The following is a 23948-nucleotide window of genomic DNA, read 5'->3' as shown; positions in this document are numbered from 1 at the left end:
CCAGGCCTTCTCGTCCAACATCAGTGTGTGACCTCACAAATGCGCTTCTGGAAGAATGGTCAAAAATTCCCATAAACATACTCCTAAACCTTGTGGACAGCCTTCCCAGAAGAGTTGAAGCTGTTATAGCTGCAAAGGGTGAACCGACGTCATATTGAACACTATGGATTAGGAATGGGATGTCACTTAAGTTCATATGCGAGTCAAGGCAGGTGAGCGAATACTTTTGGCAATATAGTGTATATCTCACCTAACCAAGACTGAATCAGACTAATACATTAGCCATACTGTGACCATGTTACCTTTAATAACCTGCAAATAAGCATACAGGTTAGGAAAAAATTGCATTATAGTTCCTCCCAACAAAGTTTTAGACTCGAGTCGGTATTAATGTATTAACTGAAAGAGACTTTTGTACGTCCATCTGGATATGGGCGCCTGGCCTAAATGCCTAAATGTAAATATAAGAAGAAAACTTGAGATGACTGCTTTCAGACAAGCATGATGACAGGAACCAGATTACTCCCTGTTCATCTAATCAACTCCCTTTCCTGCTTAAATCCAGCCCGGATGATTACCTACAGCGAAGCCACCAGACTATTAAGTTTACTTAAAGGCTTATATAACGGTGAAATATGCAGATCTTAAAGGGTGATAAAACCCCACAGGTTGCAGACACGCGACGTGGACGTGGCAGTGTGCGATTACAGGTGCCTTTTTAAAGCTCGGATGAATACGAGACATGTGAGAATCCATCAGGGACTGTCACAGGAAGAGGAACAAGATGTTAATCCGCCAGGCGGATGGGAAGCCCGCTGATCAATAGAGCATCTGCTCCAAAACAGACTTGACTTGCTTTTACAGAGCCAGGAAACAGAGTAACTAATGAATTCAATACTTCAGATCCCAGGATTTAGGGAGGAAAGTAAGACTTTCTGGGACAGAGGCTCAAGAGATTAGAGCTTCAAAAGGGTTCTGCCACATTCATTAACCTGGAGAGGTGTAGAGAGTATAGCCGAGAGTGAAGCCAAACACACATGCACATTTGTCACCTCAGCTTGTAAACCGTGAGAACGCTAAAACTGCAGCTGCGTGGAACATAACTCTGTGAAACATTTCAGATGTAGGATGATGGGAAATGGGAACGTGAACACTGAGGAGTTGATCTTATTGACTATGTTAAATAATTCACGTCCAGTGAGGCTCGCTTCCACAGACGCCAGTTCTCTCCAGTTTCTCCCCAAAATTAGCACTTACAAGAACATGAACCAAAACATATGCCATTGTATTTAATACCAATACACACTATTCCAAGCTACTTTATTCCTCTGTCTTCCTTATACAGTAAGCCGTAAATGACCCTCCCACACTCTTTATACACACACAGAAAACATTTGCAAGCATATAGCGAGATGAATTTGGGGTAAATTTGTAGAAATATCACATTCACAGTGAGTACTGTATCTATGTATGTATGTTCCTTGCCAGAAGCCTTAGAAGGTGCAGAGTGTCGGGGTGACATAATAGGGCTTGCAGAAAAAGCGTAAAAATACAGCGTACGCAGAACAAAACCAAACACTCGGGACAGTGACACGCGAAAAACTGGGATGCTGGAGAATTCTGCTTCCCTTCCCCAACTGCACGCATAGCCAGCAGCCAATCACAACCGTGATTAAATGAATGAGGCATTCCAATTGGCCAGACTCGTTCCTGCAGCCATACTGTATTTTGATTTTCAGCATCCTCGCACCGCGCTTTCCTAAACAACGCTACGCTGCACAGTATTTGATGTATCATTTTACTTTTTTTCAATTAATAATTACATTATTATTAATAAATTACCTTATTTCAACATAAAAACAGTTCACTATAAGGTTTGCGGATAACGCAACATACTGCGGAAAAAAAATTTATGGTCCAAATAAAAATCTGTGATATACCGGGACCGTGATAAATGAACCATGATATAGAGGGGGATTACTGTATTACAATGTATTGGACTTTATTTTATTCTATTTTAATCAATTCCATATTTCATTCCATTCTATTATATTCTATATCTTTCCTCTGCGTGCCACATCATTCTATGAAATCTCACTGTATTCCACTCAATTTTATTCCATTCCAGTCTGTTCTTACTATTCTGCTGTATTCCACAGCGTTTCCCCTATACCCTTTATATTTAGTGTAGGGTCTAAAGGGGTAACCCTGCATTACACTGCCTTTTTTTTTTGCCTCATGTCATTTAGATTGCTCTAAACCGGTGACTAATAAAGCATCCCTATCTCAAAATCATGTTGGCTGTGATGGTTGCCTTGCAGCACCTAGCAAGTGTTAAGATATGCAGGAACTACAGTTAGTTACAGACCTATCCACTAAAAACAAAAATCTGAAGGAAAACTCAGTCACAATGTACCAAAAACACACACAGCTGTCTATTTATGATGAAAAACCAACACTAGTCTATTTCGGGTAAACACTTTAAGGCAATAACAGATCAGCAATTCTCACCAGCTGGTTTAGACACGGTGTTCTTTAAAGCAAAACAAACAAAGATAATTCATTTGTTAAAAATGAACGACTTCTGCTTGTTTAGTGACATCGTCTTGCTGCCATTGTGATCGCAAAGTCATGCAAGGCAATGTGAGACTCTCTGATGTGAAAGGCAGAGTGTGTTCTCTCTTACCCGGACGTCGGTGGCGTCTCCGTGACGGATGTTGCTGCACCATGTGCTGTTCTCGCTGTGCTCACTCTTGCTCTCAAAGTGGTGGATGACCTTGAGGACACGGTCAGGAGCAGGGGCGGAACGCTCTGTTCCCCCGCTGAGACGGGACTTGCCCCCCCCGCCCATGCCGTGGCTCAGGCTGGGCTCCAGGTACGCCGTCGCCATGCCTTTACTGTACGCTAGGTGTCTGTCATATTCTGTTCAGGAGAGAGAGAAAAAACGACGCATGATTACTACCACAAGGTTATTAATTATGTCCTTACTAGACCTTGCCTAACTATGCGCTAATTTGCATTTCAATTAACACGCCCCTAAGCCCTGCCCCCTTTGTTACTGTTGCTTTATCTAACGTTCAGCTTGTTAACAGGATTTTTTTTTTTTCTTTAACAACGTAGGAAAATAATTTTCCAACATGCCTTTCAAGGCAAGATCCATGACACAATCTCAGAGCGGGATAAAAAATACTAAAAGAATAATAACTGAAAGTGAAGTCTCCAGCATCCATGAGCAGTTTCATCAACTAGAGATTCATGCAGATGACACTGCAGCATTGTTCCACGTCTGACTATATGCATTTTAACTAAAAAAAGTTTAGTGCATGGACTGCTGGTTCTTGTTAAATATTTCCAGTAACAGCTAGCAAATAGTGATGAAGCTGTCAGAATTCTTTATTTTAGTTATATAAATATATAAAAAGTGCTGCACTACAAAAACAAAACACTCAAAACTCTAATTTTCTCTGCATGAGAGTCTGGCAACACACACACACACACACACACACACACCACAAGCTTATGTGGGACTTTATAAAGCAGAGTATGAACAAAAATAATAATAATTAAACCTTACATATATCTCTATGGGAAAGACGGCTGATTCTACTTATACTGTGCTTATATAGTTCTTATCACACAATGACACTTTAGCTCCGGTCTTAATCTGGACTGTAATAATATACAAAGTAATGTACACTGAAAGATTCTGATCTTATGTCATTTGTTGGAATGCTCTCCCACGAGGCAGCAAAGCCACACCACCCATCATACACACACACAAACACTCACGACAATTATCTGAGACCCAATACACCCTGTTTATCTTCTAGGGTTATTAGAGCACAAATTATGTTCCATACCAGAGGAAGTACATCTAAACACAAGCCAGTGCGGTGCGTCATGACGGCACAGAGGGTCAGCATGAGACAAAAAAGTTAAAGCTATATAAATATATATCCGTTATGATCGGCCCAGTTCCTCTGCAGTTCATCGCAGCCAGAAGACATTCAAGAAGCACATCAAAATAAACCCAGAGAATTCACCGGAAACTTTAAATCCTTTTACAGTTAAAACTTTAAATAGAATGAATCAAGTTTAAAAGAGATATGATCTTTGTTTTATTCACATATGCAGACACAAACACATAGCCATGTGTGAACAGAAAAGAGAAGAAAGGGAATATGCCCCGCATCCACGTCTGGAGACACACACACACACCTTGTGTATCCGACACATTACCATATTCATGGAAGCAGACTGCACTCATGTCTGGATTCTGCACCTGGCCTTCAGGTATATGACTATAACCGAACTTTCACAACCTCAACATAAAGACCAAGCTGGAATTACTATCCACTACATCCTGGCTTTGGTTAAGACGACCACAAACTGAAAAAGACTGGTTTCCTGAAGACCACGAAGAAAACACAGTAATGCAATCACGACTTCATTTTCTGACGAAACACAGAACTGATTCTCAGCTTGTTTGGAGTCATTCATCATGACAGATTTATTCAAATTTCCTGCAAAATAGGATGTAGGTGCATTCCTTCAGTGTTTTTATTAAAAGTTTATTTTATTAATACCACCACGAGAAGGCAAACATATTTCTAATACGTAATACAAGCTCTAATATAATAATGTTCAAGCAACAGCTTATTCGGAGGGAATTTTAGGGCAGAAAAGTGATGTTTACCACAGAAAAGTGCAGAATCATTGACATGGTGAAGATTTCTGTTAGAAGATGATTCTTTTAACATGTACAGAAGAAATATCCTGCGTTTATGATTTTCCTGAAAAAGTCTTTCTAGGCTCTCTCAAAAGTTTTTTTGTTCTTTAACATCAGGGGAGGCTGGTGATAGAAAGACTTAAAAAAAAAAAAAAAAAAAAAAAAAACATCATAATGATGTGCAATTTATTGAAAATTTAAGTCGATGGCAAATCAATGTAGTTTATGTGGAATACCACCTTTTAAATTTTGCTGTTAAATAGAAAAAGTCCATATTTTCAAATAACAGCACAATGTTGGTCACCCTTTTGCTGCCAAATCAGCCCTGACCCGTCCTGCACTGTGTATTCTGACACCTTTCTATCAGAACCAGCATTAACAATTCTTCAGCAATTTGAGCAACAGTAGCTCTTCTGTTGGATCGGATCACACGGGCCAGCCTCAGCTCCCCACGTGCATCAATAAGCCCTTGGCCATCCATGACCCTGTCGCCGGGTCACCACTGTTCCTTCCTTGGACTACTTTTGATAGATACTGACCACTGCAGACCGGGAACACCCCACAAGAGCTGCAGTTTTGGAGATGCTCTGATCCAGTGGTCTAGCCGTCAAAATTTGGCCCTTCATCAAACTCGCTCAAATCCTTACGCTTGTCCATTTTTCCTGCTTCTAACACATCAACTTTGAGGATAAAATATTCACTTGCTGCCTAATATATCCCACCCTCTAACAGGTGCCATGATGAGGAGATAATAATCTCTCAGTGCTCATAATGTTATGCCTGATTGGCATCATCAACACAGGTCAATAACAACACGCTATTTGATGTAATAAATAAATAAGTAAATAAAATTTACTTTATATTAATGTATATTATAGTGCACTTTTCCTGCAAAAAATTTTAGTGGTATTTAAATGAGTTCTTTGTTCCACTTGTGATAATATCATGTCTCTTACATACCACACAATTAATTTTCTCACCATTGTACTGAAACAGGAAGAGACAAGTTCGTGAATCGCTTCCACACGTGTTGCGGTCTGTATGAGAGTTCAGTTAAAGCAGCCACAGACCTCCGTTCTCAAGTGTATCACAGAAGCGTTTTTCCTGGTTTTAAAGACAAAACATACTCAACTCCACTGAAAATAGCCTTCTCTTTCTATCACTGTAACATCATTAAGAACTCTTAAAAGGCATTTTTTATTACTCAAATGCAAAAAATAGGGGTGGGTGGAGTGGGCTAAATTGTATGTAAATAAATACAAAAATAAAATAAATAAAAATCCCTCCATCTTCTCATCACTTTGTACTGTAGTATAAATTTGAACCATAACATTAATACTTAATTTAGCCATAATTAATTATGAATGAACAAATCCTCATCATAAATTCTTTTAATATCACAAATCCTATCTTACAATAAATAAAATTACAGTGAGACCAAAATGGATGCATGTTGTTAATAGCTGACAATTTAAACAGATCTAGTACAACAATGTAAAGCCCCTAAATCGCACTGGAACATAAATCCTAGCCCCGTTTAACATGAAACCCCATTTGATTTATTTGCAGGAACACTTTCTCCATACGGGCGGATCCAGTGGTATGACAAGCAAGATAAACAACCATAACAGTAGACAAGAGAGTTATTAATATCCGAGACACTCGCAGTGTGAGGCAGGAAGCTGAACAATAAAGCCTGCCAGCGTGTAGCAACATCGGCAACGGTATAAGACTGAAAAGAGACGGGAATATTGTGACAGGAGGAAACCGCAGTGGCTGTGGTCGGAGTGAAGTCTTGTGATCTGAGTCCTGTACACTGATAAGGATTTACTGGGGATGGACACTGACCGTTCCATCAGAGGAAGCAAACAGGAAGACGGAACAGTGGAAAAGTCTTGACAGATGAAGTGCCCTTTATCATCGCTGAAGTCATCCGGCTCCAGGCTCAGCACTTTACGCCAATTATCAAGCTCGGAGTATGACATTTAAAACCTGCACACACACAAAGGAGCTCAAATCTTTTGCCAGTAGTCTGATGCAGTAATAAGATTATAATCATGCATATAGGCAGGCATCTTAAGGTCATGTCAAGAGCGCATTTAAAAAAAAAAAAAAAAAAAAAAAAAAAAAAGTAGAGTCCTCCATAAAGCAATGAATAATCATTCTACTTCTTTCGGCTTTTCCCTTCAGGGGTCGCCACAGCGAATCATCGCTCTCCACCTATCCCTATCTTCTGCATACTCAACACTTAAACCCACTAGCGTCATATCCTCCTTTATTCCATCCATATACCTCCTCTTTGGACTTCCTCTTTGCCTCCTGCGTGGCAGCTCCATGTCCAACATTCTCCTACCAATATACTCACTCTCCCTCCTCTGAACATGTCCAAACCATCTTAATCTGTCCTCCCTAACTTTGCCCCCCAAACGTCCAACATGAGCTGTCCCTCTGATGTACTTGTTCCTAATCCTGTCCAACCATGTCACTCCCAAAGAGAACCTCAACATCTTCAGCTCTGCTACCTCCAGCTCTGACTCCTGTCAATTCCTCAGTGACACTGCCTCTAAACCATACAGCATGGCCGGTCTCACCACTGTCTTGTACACCTTCTCCTTGATTCTCACACCTTTCTCCACCCATTCCAACCTGCCTACACTCGCTTCTTTACCTCTTTCCCGCACTCTCCATTACCCTGGACTGTTGACCCCAACTCTTGTACCTTCTTCACCTCTTCACCCTCTAATCTTACTGTTCCACTTCCCTCTCTTCCCTTTTTCTTATAAAGTGGATTATTTACAACCTAAGAATCATGAATACTTGGACCAGGCCCTTACTATTTAGGAATACAACTTCAGTATCCTATAATAATTTCAGTGTATCCTCAACACACATGACTTGGCACTCATCTGTGAGATCGATCTGTGTTATGAAATGTTCTTCCATGAATAGATCGCAATAACTATTTTCAACCATACATCACCCACACCCACCCCAACACACACACACACATATGCACACACAACATGACTATTCTCTCATTAGTACACAACAGAAACCCATCACCTACAGAACAGAGCTACTTTGTGTGTAGAGCAGATAAAATAGGTGTGAAAGGAGCACAACTCACTGCACACACACACAAAGTCAGGAGTACTAAGGCGCAAATCTGATGCAACACACACAGCATACATGACAATTAATACTGAACTAAACATACAGCAGCACAAACTGGCCTGAACAGCTGCTTTAGCTGATACGCAGCTTGATCAGACTGAACTCATCTGTCAACAAGGTGTCTCGGGTCAGCGCTTCTCGCAAATCTCCAAGCAACACACGTCCTCCAGCCAGACCTTCAAACAGGTCCATAGCTGCCCGCTAACAGCAGGATGCTGCTTAAATATTAATAAATGCCCGAAAAATTCTACTGAGACTAAAGAGCTCGTCCCTCAAGGACCGTTTCTGATGGAATAACAAATGAGCAAGGTGTTGCTAATACTAATCGCCTCAACAGATCCTACGTTTGCCTGCAGCCTAATAATCCGGCCAATAACCAAAATGAAAGACAGTAGGCTACGGGCAAAAGTAGATTGTATAGTGCTTTTATCCCTGGCCATCATCATAAAGCAGCTTTCCAGAAACCTGGAGGTAGATTTAGGTCCCTAATGAACAGGTCAAGGAAAAACCTTCTGAGAAATTAGACTCGAAATGTAAACGCTTGCCATGGTATAATTACTCATGACATAAACACTAAATTATGCGAGTCTGTAAACCGAGACGCACAAATCATTGTGGCTGGATCAGGGTGTTAAAATTTCCTAGCATCGGACTTTTATAAATGCTTTAAAAAAAAAAAAAAAAAAAAAAAAAAGACACAGAACATTTGTCTTTGTTTAATATGGCCCAACTATTTTGCTTGAATTTCTAATTCAAACAGGAAAAGAAGCATCGTAAAATGATGTCAAGTATCATGATTCTGTAGCTTTGTCATCTCGCCTACCCATATTACTGTTAAGCATATCAGGACCTGAGGAACATTGTCAGAAACAACAGATATCAGTAATATTTTACCGATATAAATGGAGGTTTCGCACAATTGAGTAACACATGAACTGTAGTTTTAATACATGACATGTTTTATATCATTTACAACAAGCAAACCAAAACAATGCAGCATTTCTATCTACTGGGAAACTATAAAAGAGACCGTTTGTGAATTCTGAATCATCAACATTAAAAGATATTGGAAAAAAATTCTGATTCATTGCAAATGGATCAAGATGTCAAGGGCTTGTTTACGGAGGTCATTATGTAATGTCGGCTATTGTTACAGCTTAACGTCAATTTGAAAGAAACAAGATCTCAGAAGAATCATATTATACATATTTCATAAATATTTCTTCAGCTATATTAAACACATTCTATTGGCTAGTGTCACAGTGATAACGGGTGGTGGTGGCTCAAGTGGTTAAGGCTCTGGGTCATTGACTAGAAGAACGGGGGTTCAAGCCCCAGCACCGCCAAGTTGCCACTGTTGGGCCCTTGAGCAAGGCCCTTAACCCTCTCTGCTCCAGGGGCGCTGTATCATGGCTGACCCTGTGCTCTGACCCCAACCTCCAAGGATGGGATATCCGAAGAAAGAATGTGCTGTAATGTATATGTGACTAAGCAGGTTCCATTATTTTACAGACATTACCACATGTCCATGTTCTTGATTCACTGTGGATGTATTGAGGGACTGGAGTATCAAATTAAGATTCACACAAACTAAAGCTCATTATTCTTGCACTTTTACAGCATTCATGCTAAGGGAAAAGGAGATCTGATTAGTGAATATGTGTCAGATGAAGCTGCTTGGTACGGAGTCTGAATCGGGTTGGTGTGATTGATGGGTGCTGGGGCAGCTGCTGACACAAAGCTAGCGCACAGACAAAAACAAACCGAGCGAATGTGAGTGTGACGTCTATGGGTCTGTGTGACCCACCTCTGAACCACTGAGCACACACCGAATTTCCCTACGCTTTGCAAAGCTTTTCAGCATAATGATCTGCGGCTGTGTTTCTTCCAGAGAAGAAAAACATGTTTGTTCTTTAATTTTTTTAAAAACTAGAATGCTTGTATCAAATCAGTAAAATTACACAGCCATTTTATCATTTTTCTATCTGTACATTAGAGCAAAAAAAAAAAAAAAAAAACATCAGCCAGGTTCAACAATAATCACATACTTATCCTTATGAAAACAAGATAAATCACTGCTAGAGATGACACAGCTCTCTAGTTCCAAGCCCTTAGTTTAACTAACAAATCTGACAAACTCTATGGAAGGGCCAAGTGTTAATTAAGACTCAATGCTAATATTTGTTTTGGCACTGGACCTTAGTTAATTACCAGATTTCCTTAATTACAGGAGCTCAAAACCCTTTAATTCAATACATCAACAGTATTCAGGTCAAAATGTTAACCCCAAGCCACTGCTTATCACAGCAATCAAAAGGCAGCACACATGAAAAAGCCTGATGGCTGAGGGGCTGATGGCTATCAAAATGTTTCAACTCTGTCTGCTTCACCTCTACTCTAATTACCAACGAAAAATTCAGCTGAGCAACAGGTTAACCATCATCGGATATTAATTTTTAACACACACATAATATATGCATATAATAACCTGCTAATTGTCAAATTTAATACAGACCAAAGTCAGCAGAGCAAAAGAGCAAGAGCTGAAGATTTAGACAGCAAAGAACAAAAGAGCATATATGAAGAGGCAGGAAGATGACTACCTCCAGCCAGGCACATCGGGAAGGGAATGCAGTGGTTCATCTCTACCCGCATGCGAGCGGCTGGCCAGCAGCCGTGGGTTGTATACACCTGCATAGGAACCTAGGGCCCAGCTCCAGCGTTCCCCGAATCCAGTTATACGCAACTGCTGCTTACAGAGAATACAAATCCAGCAAGGAAAATACAACCAGATTCTGGTCCTGGGTGTAGCCGATCTTCCAATCCAATTTGGTTTGCCACTGGATACTAAAGCCAACTTGGCTGCCAGAGTCCAGTCCTATGAAGTGACCCTTAACCAAAGCAAAAGGCCATGGTGAGCTTAGTTAAAAGTCGGTTTAGAAACTGCAGCCTTGAATCACAGAGACAAGAAAAGCACAACAGAGAGAGAGAGAGAGAGAGAGAGTATATCTTCTGATGTCTTGTGCTGCTAAGAAAGAGAGAAATATAGACCCAAGCCTGTGTGTATTCCACAGCTTCTCTGTGGCAACTGCCAAGAAAGGAGGAGAGAGAGAAAGGAGGGGTCAAAGGAGCTCAACCAAAGCTCATTAATATGCAAATCTCCCTCTCATTCCCCAGTCAGTCCGTCCCACGGCTGTTTACCAAAGCGATCCAGGCCACAAATCAGCCTGACCCTGCATCTGCCTCTCTCTGACCAGTATGGCATCATGCCCAACACACACTCCTCTACTTCCTTGGATAAGTTTACAAAGACCATGTAAAATGCAGGTGCTAACATAACCCTATATTGTCACCCAAGCGCCCTTACTCACAACCTGCTCTGATGCAGGCCACCTCCTATCATTAACAATGAACAAAGGCATCTGACTGTAACCTGAAGCAATAAGAAGCAGCCTACGTTCAACTCAGGAACATCTTTCATTCCCACATCATCCAAAAATGAATACAATTCCCACAACATTTAGCAATGATTGATTTGTGGTCACTAAGCAGTGATTAAGGCGGTGTAGGAATTTTGGAGACAGCGGTATACATCTGTCAACCAACAGTTTCTATCTCATTTGTTCAAGATGACAAAGGCAACCTATTTGCAGTCAAACGTTAATTACTGCAAAGTTTTTTGTAAACATTGTAAATGTTGAGAGTTCCTTCAAATGAGGACCACAAATGACAGAAAAACTGTTAAAAATGTCGTGATATAAAATTCACGCATCCCTAGTGTAGGCGTTAACAAAAGCACAATAACAACTCTAGTAAATATATGATAAGTGAGAAGAGAGTTAGGGTGTGTGTGTGTTTGTGTCTCTACTCAATCCCCCAGACTCCAGCATTAGAGGTCCAGAGAGTGGGAAGCAGAGGGGGTGGAATTCGGTATAAAGCGGATCTCGGTGCTTATCAGCAGGGGATCTCCCTGTGTTTGACATCCATTCAAGAGACACACAGAAAAGCCAGGAGCATGTTTCAGCCCTGCATTCCTGGAAAGCAGAGATAGCATTAAGCCAAGCCATTCACAGAGTCTGACACGACTATTCCTGCGAAATGACGGAAATACCAGACTGGCTGCATTTCAGCCTGGAATCTACATAAACCTTCTGTTACCACACACTGAGCCGTGTCTCAGACTACTGAGCACTCAAACTAACCATTTTCTCTTCAACAATTTCCACTTTATTCTCAGGAGTGCTTCTGAATCAAAGGGTGATGCGGAGAAGCAGCAGCCCCAATATCAGTCCACAGTATCAGCAAGAGGAGGACGAGGAAGTCGATAGTTTTTCCCCAGAACAGCCATTCACATTAACAGTGGGGTACGGATCTCTCACACAAAGGCTTAACACAAAAAAGGAAAAGGATAAAGACAAGAGAGGTGGCCTCCCCTTCCTTATACAAACCCCCTCATGTCCGGCCCACTCTCTTCTTCACACGCGTGCACACACACAAAGGCCTTTCTCAGGAACGGTCATATTTCCATCACCAGAGCCAACGCTAAACACACAGCAGATTGGCGCTGCCGAAACGTGCTGCATGGAGTCAACAAATAAATCTGCGAGCAGAAGGTGTTATTGCCACAGCTGGAGCTGGCTCATTAGAAAAGTGGGCTGTCAGTGTCCCTATTGTGACAGCAAACCCAAGGGATGTGAAGTACTATTCAAATAGTGGCCATATATTGTCAAGACAAAGATGGACAACAGAAAGACAGAACATATGGTGTATAGCATTAGAGTGGATAACAAGTAAATCTAACGGAAGTGCCTGCAAATGGACAATGTCAAATTTTAAGATGATGTCCCTGGCTTTCGGTGGTATAACTGACATGACCAGATGTCCCTTCCTTTAGCACTTACAACCTGCTCTTTCACTTCCTCTTCCTCATCCTTTTCCTCTCTGACAGCTCCAAGTCAACTCTGCTGGAGCACATAGCATTTACTCTACTAGGTTTAAATGGATATTTCTTTAACTTCACAATGCAGAGCACTTTTTTCAAGACTCTCTCGAAATTCAAGGATCTCCATTTCTTGACCCAGATTAATTGTGAGTAGTCTGAGATAAATGGAGCCGGGCTGTGAAACCATAATAAACCATAATGCCAGACCTGTTGAATGTACATCTAAAGGACATGTACCACATTAAGGCATCAGGTTTAAAATGTTACAAAGATCCGACATGATGATATAAAAACAAAACCTTTCAGCCGATGTCTTGCTTGCAAAGCCGATAAGGTTCTTTATTGGAGCTTCGAATAGGTAAGGGCTCTAGGGTCTACTTGATAACGAACTCTCCCTCCTGACAAAAGCAGGAAATGATCAGCTCTGCATACTGGTGTCTGGCCACTGGTATGAAGCACAGAAAATGAATGCAGGTTTAGGATCAGTTCTGAATACTGATCAAGGTACTCTAAACAATCTCAGCATATGAATGCTGACCTAGAATCGTTTCTGCATAGTTATTAATGTCAGAGAATGAATGACTAAAATGCTGATCAAGGATCACTCTGGCATGCCAATCATTGCCTGTGATTAGTGCACAGAATTGATTGGCACTCCAAATTATCTTAGGTGTGCTGTGGCAGGATTAGCATACACAACTGATGCTAGCTCAGTTTTCATTTCCTGATTTTCTCAGGGGTGCTACACCATGATTATCAAGCATAAAGGATCCCTGTATATTAACGAATGCCCACCATTTTTAAGAAAATCAGAAAATGAATGCTGATCTAGGATCAGTGCTGCCCGGTTGCACGTTAGTCGACCTAATCAGTGAAGTACTGCTGTGTATACAGCCAGCACAACACTAATGACTGTGCAGTTCAGAATAAAGCTGAATCCTGAACATAAAAAAAAAAAAAATAAGGCAAGTAAACAAGTAAACAGGAAGCACATTCGTCTAAACATACCTCAGTGGGACTGGGAAGACTAATTGCTTAGCTGTGTATGGATTCTATAGGGCGCTTTCATTAAAGGTGGCAACTCGGAGTAATTACAGCGGGCTATGAGCTCTAGATCAAGAGTAATAACACTTCATTAGACTCGATTCAGAAAGAGAGAGCGTCCTAGTCCTCTTCATAAAATGTCGAAAATTAATTCTGAAAGAATGAATGCATGCACGGAGTAATAATAGTAATTCAACGACAAGTGGTGGAAAAATAATCAACGACTCGGGGGTGTGAAGTGGAATCACTACTCTGAAGATGATCATCTTCTACATAATTCATAATTTCATGTCCTGAAATGCTTTATTCTTATAATACCACAGCGGTTTGCCAACACATCTATTTATTCTTCTGTTTAATGTCGTGAAACATCCAGAAGTTAACTTCTGTTATCACTTTATACATGCTATACACAGTCATTCCCTCACCAGCCTCTCTATTGAAGCTAATAAGACAAAAATGCTTCGTGTATGTCGAACAAATAAGATGCTCTGAAACTGACTGAAGTGAAGTGAAATGTGAAAAATTGCTTCTTGCCGTGAGGAAGGTTTTTCCTTTTTTCACGGGTTAAATATCACTTAAAAATCTATTTACTGTTATGGGAAATGTGTGTATAGTTTTGAGGTAGATTTCTAATATCAGCCGTTCTTTTTTGTTTTCTACAGCTAAACTCTTCTTTATCCAGAAATGTGTTTCCTTAATATTTTTTGCTCATTAAGGATTTTAGGAACTGATTTCTAACTGATTGCTTTGTAAACAAATAGCAGTCAAAGTATAGATTTTTTTTTTTTTTTAAACACCACATTTTTCCCATTCCATTTTTCGTCAATATCCGGATGAGTAACATCCCACTGATTACAAAATCTATATTATCTGAACTCTTACATGTTATCTGCTCTCCACGCATTCTTAAATTTGTTCTCAGTGACTCTATATAAAGCATAAAAATTACATCTCCTGCTATAATGAGGCTTTAGACAGGCATAGCGAGTTTGTTTGCCCACAGCGATATGCAGATGTGTATTCTTGTTAGAGATTCTCATTTCTGGCAAAAACATAAACAACAACATATTCTCCAGGAGCCTGTTGGAGCCACTCACATGATTGACAATGTCGCACTGTATCGCACATCATACACGGCATAATAAATCAGGCAGGGGAGGACAAAAACGCCGCTCAAACACTCTCCCTCCCGAAACAGCACAACCCGTGAGGTGCATAAAATATTAATGCTATTTACACGTGCTACTGTCACACTCACACGGACCGCCGACTTTTGAACAGCACGAAAAATATCAAGCGTCCATCAAATATCTGGGTTTATAGCAAAGAAACTGGATACTAAAGCCAGATGACTTTTTAAACTGCTGTCCATGCTGCATTTCATCATAACACACATCCTCTTAAGCATACAATTTTGCACCCTTGCCTCCGGGCAGCGAATTGCCATTGCATCATTAGGATTTGAGCTCATGGCTTTTGACGTCCATGATCATCCAATATCCGCACATTATCCTGTCGTACAGGACAAGACGGTGCAGGATAGGATGATGTATAAAAATGTCCACTGCTTTTTTTTCCCCTGATAAATCCTGATAGCCAGTGGTGTATTTTCACAGGGATGAGGTGACTATTAGAACAGCATGTCACTGGGATAACTCTGTCGGGAGAGAGGGGTTTGAGGGGGAAGCCACTCACCTGTGTAATAGGAAATTCTGGAAATATCTGTAGAGAGAGAGAGAGAGAGAGAGAAAGGGAGTGTGTGAGTGAGACAGTCATTTTAGCACATTTGGCACAGACATTCGGTAGCATGTGGTTTTGTGGGTCAGCCTTTAATCTGTCAGGGGAAGCCTGCAGCCAGACTGGCCTGGACACACAGCACCCCCTGCCTGCGCTCACACTCACAAATCCGGGACACACTTACTAATTTCCCTTAACAGTTAAGTTTCAAGGCTAAATGCACAGTAAATGATGTATATATACACGCAGCTTGTGAATATTAAATCTGCACAGGTTTCAGGTTAAATGAATGGATGCGAATGGCTGCCAATTGTGGCTATCTAATGTCACTGTGGCTTAGCAACTTTGTTTTTAAACTATTCAGGAAGTGCCTGAGCTACAAGGACAGGAGGGGGGAGGGGGGGGGGCTTGTGCACAGGACTCAGGTTACACAAAAAAGCCCCAACAACAATCAGCCACAAACTAAACGCCAATCTGTGTAGGTATGACAGAGAAGTGTATAAATGTAGGAGACTATAATAACGAATACAGATGCACAAATTCAGTTTCGTTCTCTAATCCCGTTACATTTAACTGTCATGAATCTTTCTTTCTTTAATCCTTTCGTTTTAGTAAAACTTTCGTAAAGATGGAGACCTAAGACCCTCGTCTCTACAAATCTAAATGAGGGTCAACGCTTAGTAGAACGTTATTCATATTAAAAAAGGAGGGGTCATTCCTCTTCCAGAGTAACAAACAACTCTCGACTCTTTGTTTATCGCCAGCAGCAGAAAACAATTTACATCTTCTAAAACCGCACAGTGAAACATGTTATAGTGTGCGTTAGAGTGTGTAATGAAGAAACAGCAAATAGACGGAATAGTCAGATTCTCTGCAGCACATCTGTACTAGACAGTTAAAACATTTCAGTGAGAAACGAACAGAAAGCTGCTCCCTCATGCTTATACTGTCCCTTTGTTTTGTTCTTATCCTCACTATTCATTTCTTTTATTTTTCATTTCTTTTATCCTTATCTCATCGTCTAATCTTTCTTTCCTGCATTTAATCTTTCTTTCCCCATTGTTTCTGCCCTTCCCCACAATGGATTCCTCACCTCTTTCTTCTTACTTTCTGCCCATCACTTTATTTTCTACTTTCGTCCTCAATCCTTCTATCCCATCATCCATCCTTTTATCCTTTCACCCCATCCTTTCTTCTATCCATCCATCTAACCTTCTGTCAATCGCTTGCTGATCCTTGTAAGCACTGTGTAATTTTCTTTAAGGAAATGCAACCCAATTATTTCTTGGTATCCTGAAGGCTTTTATTCGAACCCTTTAAATGAAACAAAAGACAGTAGGTTGCAGCATTCTACACAGAATCTTCACAGGGTTCTCTCAGAGGGACACGACTAAAAAAAGCCTTTAGGTTTCTATATTTAACTTCCACATCAATAGGAGCACAGAATATTACAGCATATCGGAAAGCTGAATGACGAACGAAAAAGACCGCTTGGTGAAGCCACTGCGTCCGTCCACACCGCCATGTTGAAGGCTATGAAAAGGGCGACTGTTTGGAGGCAGAGTGGTGTGTGTGTGCTCCATGAGACAGGTCAGGACTCTTTACAGATGGGATTGTCAGGCTCATTTCCTAAAACCTGCTATCTATCACACACAGAGCACTACTCAACCTCATTAATGGGGCTGAACTTACATTATGGTGCCTCAATTATTTATTGAGCAGACTGTCTCTCAGACTTCTTTATGAGGTCTGCTATTTAGGCCTAATGGACGGCAGTTTCATGTCCAAGCTTAACCTCAGGTTCACCCTGCATGCCATAAAGCAATAATGCAACCATTCATGTTTTATGCATGTAGGAAACACACAAGCTGGGATTGTAGTGATTTGGCAACAAGTGATGTTTGAACTGGGGATTTTATGCCAAATATCAAAGACATGATAATAAATGATAATGAAATTCCATAAACAAATTCAACATCGCTCTAGTTCTCTATTCACCAACATAGAGTCCCTAATGTTTTACACATAGGACACTAGATAATCAATATATTTAGCCAGTCGTCTGAACCATTTGAAAGCAGGTGTATACCATGTGCACTGACAGTGTCCAGAGCTCACAAGATTAGCCTAACTATTATGTCCTGAAGGTCTTTGACCCTCAGGATTGCTTTCCTTAATAAACTTCCATTACCTCTTGGCATTTGCTGTGGTCTCCTGCTGCACAAGCATGGCGTGATATTTAATAGACTGATCACCACTCTCCAAGTACGAACCCTGACCCCTTTAACCCAGATTGGCAAATACATCAATCGGTGAAAACGAGGATGCTCACTCCGGGTCAGATCAACACCCCACACTTCTGTTTGCCTCCCAGAAATCTGTCAGACTGGATGCAGTCCAAACAGCTGCTTCACAATCTGTCAGCAAGAGACCCTTCTTATATTTTTCACTTCTTCAGCCATTACCTTCATTCCAGTCCGCAGAGAAGATATACAGCTTGTGAGCTTGGATGTTTAGCTAAGCTGGGTGAATACAAGCGTGGCTTTGTCTTCGCTGACGGGGTTTTCAGACTCAGCACTGACTCTAGAGAAGAAAACTGCTGCCAGTCTGAGGATCTGTGCCAAATAACTTGATGCACTTATCCCAGAGACACGCAAAAGCAGGAAAGTGTTTAGCTGACAAATCTTTAAACGACTCTTCATATGCAGCAAGACTCATGTTTAATCCTCTGAAAGCAAGGCAAACAGAAAAAAGGGAAAAATATATATTAAAAAAATATCAAGTCCAGTGATGTAGCAGGGATGTAATACTACAAGAGACTGGGTGAGCAGGAAAAATGTCCACTTAGGTTTTAGAAGTGGCCTTAATAATGGGCATCTGGACAGAGTCATAATTCAAATATATTAACATAAAAACATATAATATATGAAAGGCTATGTATGTAAATTATATTGCATTATTCCCCTTACACTACTGGAGGGAATATTAAGTCACCTCACAAAAAACATTTACATTTTTATACAAAGCCCCAAACTGCAATAACAGTCAATAAGGGTGTCTTGAGGCACAATTTAACATTAGTCTCCCCCACCCCCAGATGCTTCTCGCCAATATACCCACTTTTAAAATAACATTTCCACCTACTATAAAAATTATCCATCATCAAAAAAGCTTTGCTATATACTAGTTAATTCACAATATTTACACATTCTAAGGACACATGATCTCATGCTCTGCGTTTAGCCAGATGTTCAAAACAAAAAAATAAACAAAAAGGGTTCGAGGGATTTGATGGAAAAAGGCACGCATTTGTGGAGTGAATCTCAATTCAATTCATTTGTATAGCGCTTTTAACAATGGCCATAACAACGATGCCAATATGCCAGCTCAAGTTTGCTGAAGCAAAAACTAAATAATTAAAAAACTAAACAACAGTACAGAAAACAACACAATTCTTAACTTAGTGTCTCCGCATATTAACAGTTTCAATCGCTTGGGCTTATTTCTAGCTCAGATATATATTCACCCACCTGCTCTTTCAAAGGGTGCTGTGTGATATTTTTGATAAGTGTCATTTTAACACACTGCACACCGTCAGCAGCAGCTTTCTCTCTGACCACAGCTTCTTTTACATCTTTCATTATGAAGGATCTGGTTTGAGCTGCACTATTTTCTGTGACCTTCAGAAGGCTAATCATTTCTCCCTCATGTGTCTCTTAGGTATGCTGCTTAACATGTTCTGTATAACCATAACACGATTAACCAGAGAACTAAACCAGGACGTATTTCTCCAGGCCATTTTATTCTCTTTATTCCTTTTGGATCCCTGGTGATTACAAATTCATTTCATTCAAGCTTGATTACAGATTCATTTCAGAATCAAATTCAGAGGCAATTCATCCTGAATTGAACCCATTCGATTTCATCTCAAAGATTTACACAGCTGGTCTTACTAGCAATCATACGATACTAAACAATATTGAATCTCAGAAACTGAATTGTAAACAGATTCAATTTAGGTTAATTGTGATCTAAGATAATATTTCTGGGCTTTGTGTATTAGACGCTGAATGACTGATACATCTTGTACAACCCTTTATGGTTATTATTTTTACATTATTCGGGGTGAGGGATGTTTTTATTGCAGATGAAAAAGTGAGAACTGTAGGACGGTCATTTAGAGCCGTCATTACTGTCCAGCGGCATGCTGTTGGCCTGAAAGAGCGAAGACCGGATAGCTCAGTGCAATTTAAGCAGCCATGATTGATTCTCCTTTCGCATTTGGAGACATCGAGAGGCTTTGTTGCTTGAAGACAGTCTCCTACTTTGTGAGAGCGTGTACAACCCGGCAATTACAGATCTGAGTAATTACACAGGCTCACAGGAGAGCAGAAGAAGAGCGGGCGGACGCATGAAGCACGCCGTCAGTGATTTCATCAGCCTTTCATCCAGACCGTTTTCCTCCCTTTCCCTTCCTTTGCCCTTTTCCTCTCACCCACTACAACAAAATGTGTGCTGGGGAATATTGAGACACCGGAATTCCCCTCCTCCCACCCAGACTAGCACTGCTGTAGAAGAACACCATGTGGAATTGTAGGGATACCACAGGACTGAGCTCTGATACAGCAGGCTCCTGTGTGTCTGTAGGTTGTAGCCTACTAATCATCAGATTCACCCTCTATAACAATTCATACCTCTAAAAATTACTATGTGCCTACCAGGATATGCTAACGGAACGCTAGAGAAGCTGAAGGTGCAATCAATGCCACTAGAAGCTACTAGATGCTGGTCATCTGTATTCAGGAATTAAGTTACTTACGTCTTTCTGAAACCTGTTGGGCTTTTTAAATTATGATTTCTTTTCAATTATTATACTCACACTTCTCTTTTGATGCAGCCATATCCCATTTTTTCTTCAGTTTAGTCAGTATTTATTTACACACCTTTGCTCATGTCAATTTTTCAAATGTCGGACACTGGGCATGTTTATGCCATGTGGTGGCCTCCAAGCCATGTGGTGGCCTGTCCAGACCTGTTAGCCAAGCGTGTCATGCTATAAGAAACATTTAGGGCATCAGGGTGCTGTAGCAGGTAGCGTAGCAGATAGCGTTGCCACCCTACAATTATCCTGAGCTCGGGTTACACTCTATGAATTTCTGTGCATGGTCTCACATTCTCCGGGTTCCGTTCTCCTACCAAAAACACACCGCTAGGTGAACTGGGTAAACTGAATTGCCCTAAAGTGTTAATGATGGTAGGTGCGCTCTGTGATAGACTGATGTTTGCCATACTGGTGCTACCAAAAATAAATAAATAAATAAAAAAAGAGAGCATGTGAGAAAGACAGCTTAAATGTTACAGCTCAGAGCACAGCATCTGGCTGACTGAACTATGACCACAGCACTGAACTGCTCTGTAAATTACAACCTCCGTGCCATCCATCTCTCCGTCTCTCTCTCGAAGAAGAAGAAGCAGGACTCGAGTTCCCAAGATCCCTGACCACAGAAAAGTGCTGAACCACCAGAGCTCTGACAAGGTCAGGTATCCAAGGCCAGCAGCTTTGCGGCTGTGTACCGAGCCACAGGAAATGGAAGGAAGTGAAGAGACGGCATCCTTCAAACAGCACAGATCAGCAGCTGCTCCATTTCATATCATAACAATATCTGGGGTATTGAATTAAATGATATTACTGTGACATTGCCTGAAATAGGACATTGCTGTCTACAGCAGAATGTCTGCCCAAATTATGTGACTGATTTGTTCCTCTCACTCCAGTCCTGTTTTAGTTGAGGTTTAGGTGATGAGAAATCACAGCAATTTTACACCACAACTATTGATCTTTTGTTATAAAGACGACACATTATACAGTCATTCTGCTGCACCAGCTGTGCTTAACTAATATACAACACAAACAGTGCCTCAGGGTATGTCCCAGAGGAATGTTAGAATACATCTGACGAAACAATGCTTAAAAATTAACATCAACAACCTTCTCATCATGCTGGAACACAATACATTTAACTCATCAGAACGAGTAAATTTTCATTATGGATTTTTGACACACACACACACACCTCCCTCTCTTTTTGCTTTTGAGTCTCTCTTTGATTCCAGTCCTTGAGGGCAGAAATGGGGGTGGATGGTGTGGGGGTAGAAGTGTGCCTCATTCAAGAGGCCCGATTCCCACTCGACCCTACTGGCCTATAGGCTCCTAAAACACACATACACACGGATTCATACAGCATGCAGCATAGGTAAACAAATTAGAAATGCATTAGCTAGCCTGCTACAGAATGGAAGGTCACCCTTTTCCAGAGTGTATTCCTGCCTTGTGCCCAGTGCTCTCTGAGATTCACCTTGATCATGAACGACACAGGACGCTTACTGACAATAGACTGACGGACAGACGTTCCAGACAAGTAGAAGTGAAGGTCATGTGCTTTGGTGGCTCAGTGACCTTACAATAGTTTTCACAAAACCTGAAGAGTAAAGAAACGACCCTACATTTACCTGATTTGACATGCAGAACTCCAACACTCCTTAGATAGATGTGAATTTCCAAAATGTGAATTTCCACATCAAGTTAAACTGTACATAAATTTGCACTCACGAATGTGTGTCAAAAAGTGTAATGTACTTGGACTCAAAAGTGTAATGAGCAGGAAGCAATAACAAGCAACAGTAAGAGTATCAAGGTGCATCACTTTACCTGGAAATGAATGAAACTATTCATGCAAGTTACTCTCAAAAATACATATCAAATGTTCATAAACCTGAGAAAATCTGCACCCTGCTGATAAACAACCACTCAGAAATACCTGTCCACCAAGCAACTAAAGCTGGCTCTGGACGCACACCACGTAAGCATCAATGTTTGATATGATAATGATATCAGAGCGGAGTATCTGATCCAAAACTGAATTCACTGAATCAACTCTCCTCAAGCTTCTGTTAATAATCATCACAGGTATAACTGCGACATGTACAACTTGAGACAAGGGTCCCGTTCATGTGTAGGATGTCTATGATAATCTCCGAGAGTCTCCGATCCCGACACATCGCATGACTCCTTGTATTTTTATGATTACAGTGTATACCTTACTGGCATTACTCACAAACAGCATCAGTGTGAAGTCTTTGCAACAAATAGCTGTTTACTGACAGAATTTCATACTTCCTTGCATAATATTATCTTTTCAGTGGCTGTATTTTGCAGTCACGCTTACCTTATGCTTAAGACTGTCTTGTACCTACAATCCTATTGAAAGCCACTTCTGCTGCAACGCAAACAGCAAAAAGCCCATTTGTTTTGTGATGAAGATGACTCTCGATCAAAATGTCAAAGAGAGCAAAACAATAAAAGCAGTGTTAAACATTAACCAGTACAGAGAAGGATGCCCGTGACTCGCATGGTCCACTCAGGTTAATGCTTAAGAAATGAGAGAGGCTATCGGTCACGATGACACTCTACTATTTACTGAGGTTGTAATGATGCAATCGCCACTTCAGCAAAGTAGATGTTACACACTCGATGGCGCCAAGCCAAAGGAGGACAGATGGATGGATGAAATGGGAGGAAAAAAAAAAGGAGTCTAGAGTTTTCCACATTTACACGACTGCAGTGACGAATCAAATAGTGCTGAAAAGCTGAGCTGAAAAGGGGTTTAAAATGCACACAGGATCACCTTTATGTTTAAAAAGTATGTGTACGAGACCCACTCATTCTCTCTCCTTCAAAATACAGACACACACACACACACACACACACACACACACACACACAGTACAGCAACTGTCACACTTTCACCTACATTCGGATCTGTCCATACAATACAGTGCAGAGCGGGAGGGGAAAAACGCTTACCGTGATATAGTCCTTCCATTAAAAGATGAGAACTCAACCGCTTAGAGATCCAGCTCTCGGTATTACACTCTTCCTCCAATCTGCACTTCTACACACACACACACACACACACACACACACATGCACACACATGCACAGGATCCACGTTTCTGCACTCGGTCTTTATATTCCACACGCCTTCACACTACAAAAACAGCAAAATCCCGCCATGCAGAAAAGCCTCCGGTTCGCAGATGGACGTGTGGGTAATGGAGAGTGTGTGTGTGTTGGGTTTGTGCGGCAAATGAACAGCCGGGAAAAGGGGGAGAAAACGGCAGGGGAGGAGGAGGAGGAGGAGGCGGCCGGGTGGGGGGGAGTAGGGGGAGGCTCGGCTGTCTCATTCAGTAGCAGAGGGGGGAGGAGGAAAAAAAAGAAGGGGAAGAGCAAAAAGAAGGGAGGGAGGAGAATACACAGAA

At 41.1% G+C, this 23948-nt stretch overlaps 1 protein-coding gene across 12 annotated transcripts in view; it reads right to left on the bottom strand.

Moving 5' to 3' along the window:
• ptk2aa (protein tyrosine kinase 2aa) overlaps nt 1-23948 on the bottom strand; it is an 85576-nt gene that overhangs the window by 44601 nt on the left and 17027 nt on the right. For 4 of the 12 annotated variants that reach the window (XM_058378371.1, XM_058378374.1, XM_058378376.1 and 1 more), the window contains exons 1-2: nt 10507-10978; nt 2687-2922 (exon numbers count right to left, since the gene is read on the bottom strand). In XM_058378371.1, the coding sequence (XP_058234354.1) occupies nt 2687-2922; nt 10507-10600 (330 nt within the window). In that variant the 5' untranslated portion in view covers nt 10601-10978. Of the gene's footprint in view, nt 1-2686; nt 2923-10506; nt 10980-15587; nt 15615-23493; nt 23750-23948 lie in introns of those variants that run through there. The other 8 variants (XM_058378368.1, XM_058378370.1, XM_058378369.1 and 5 more) reach the window with 6 other exon arrangements.

The sequence above is a fragment of the Hemibagrus wyckioides genome, linkage group LG24 (genome assembly GCF_019097595.1).
Source record: "Hemibagrus wyckioides isolate EC202008001 linkage group LG24, SWU_Hwy_1.0, whole genome shotgun sequence".
Classification (NCBI taxonomy): domain Eukaryota; kingdom Metazoa; phylum Chordata; class Actinopteri; order Siluriformes; family Bagridae; genus Hemibagrus; species Hemibagrus wyckioides.
This window is presented reverse-complemented; position numbering and strand designations above follow the sequence as displayed.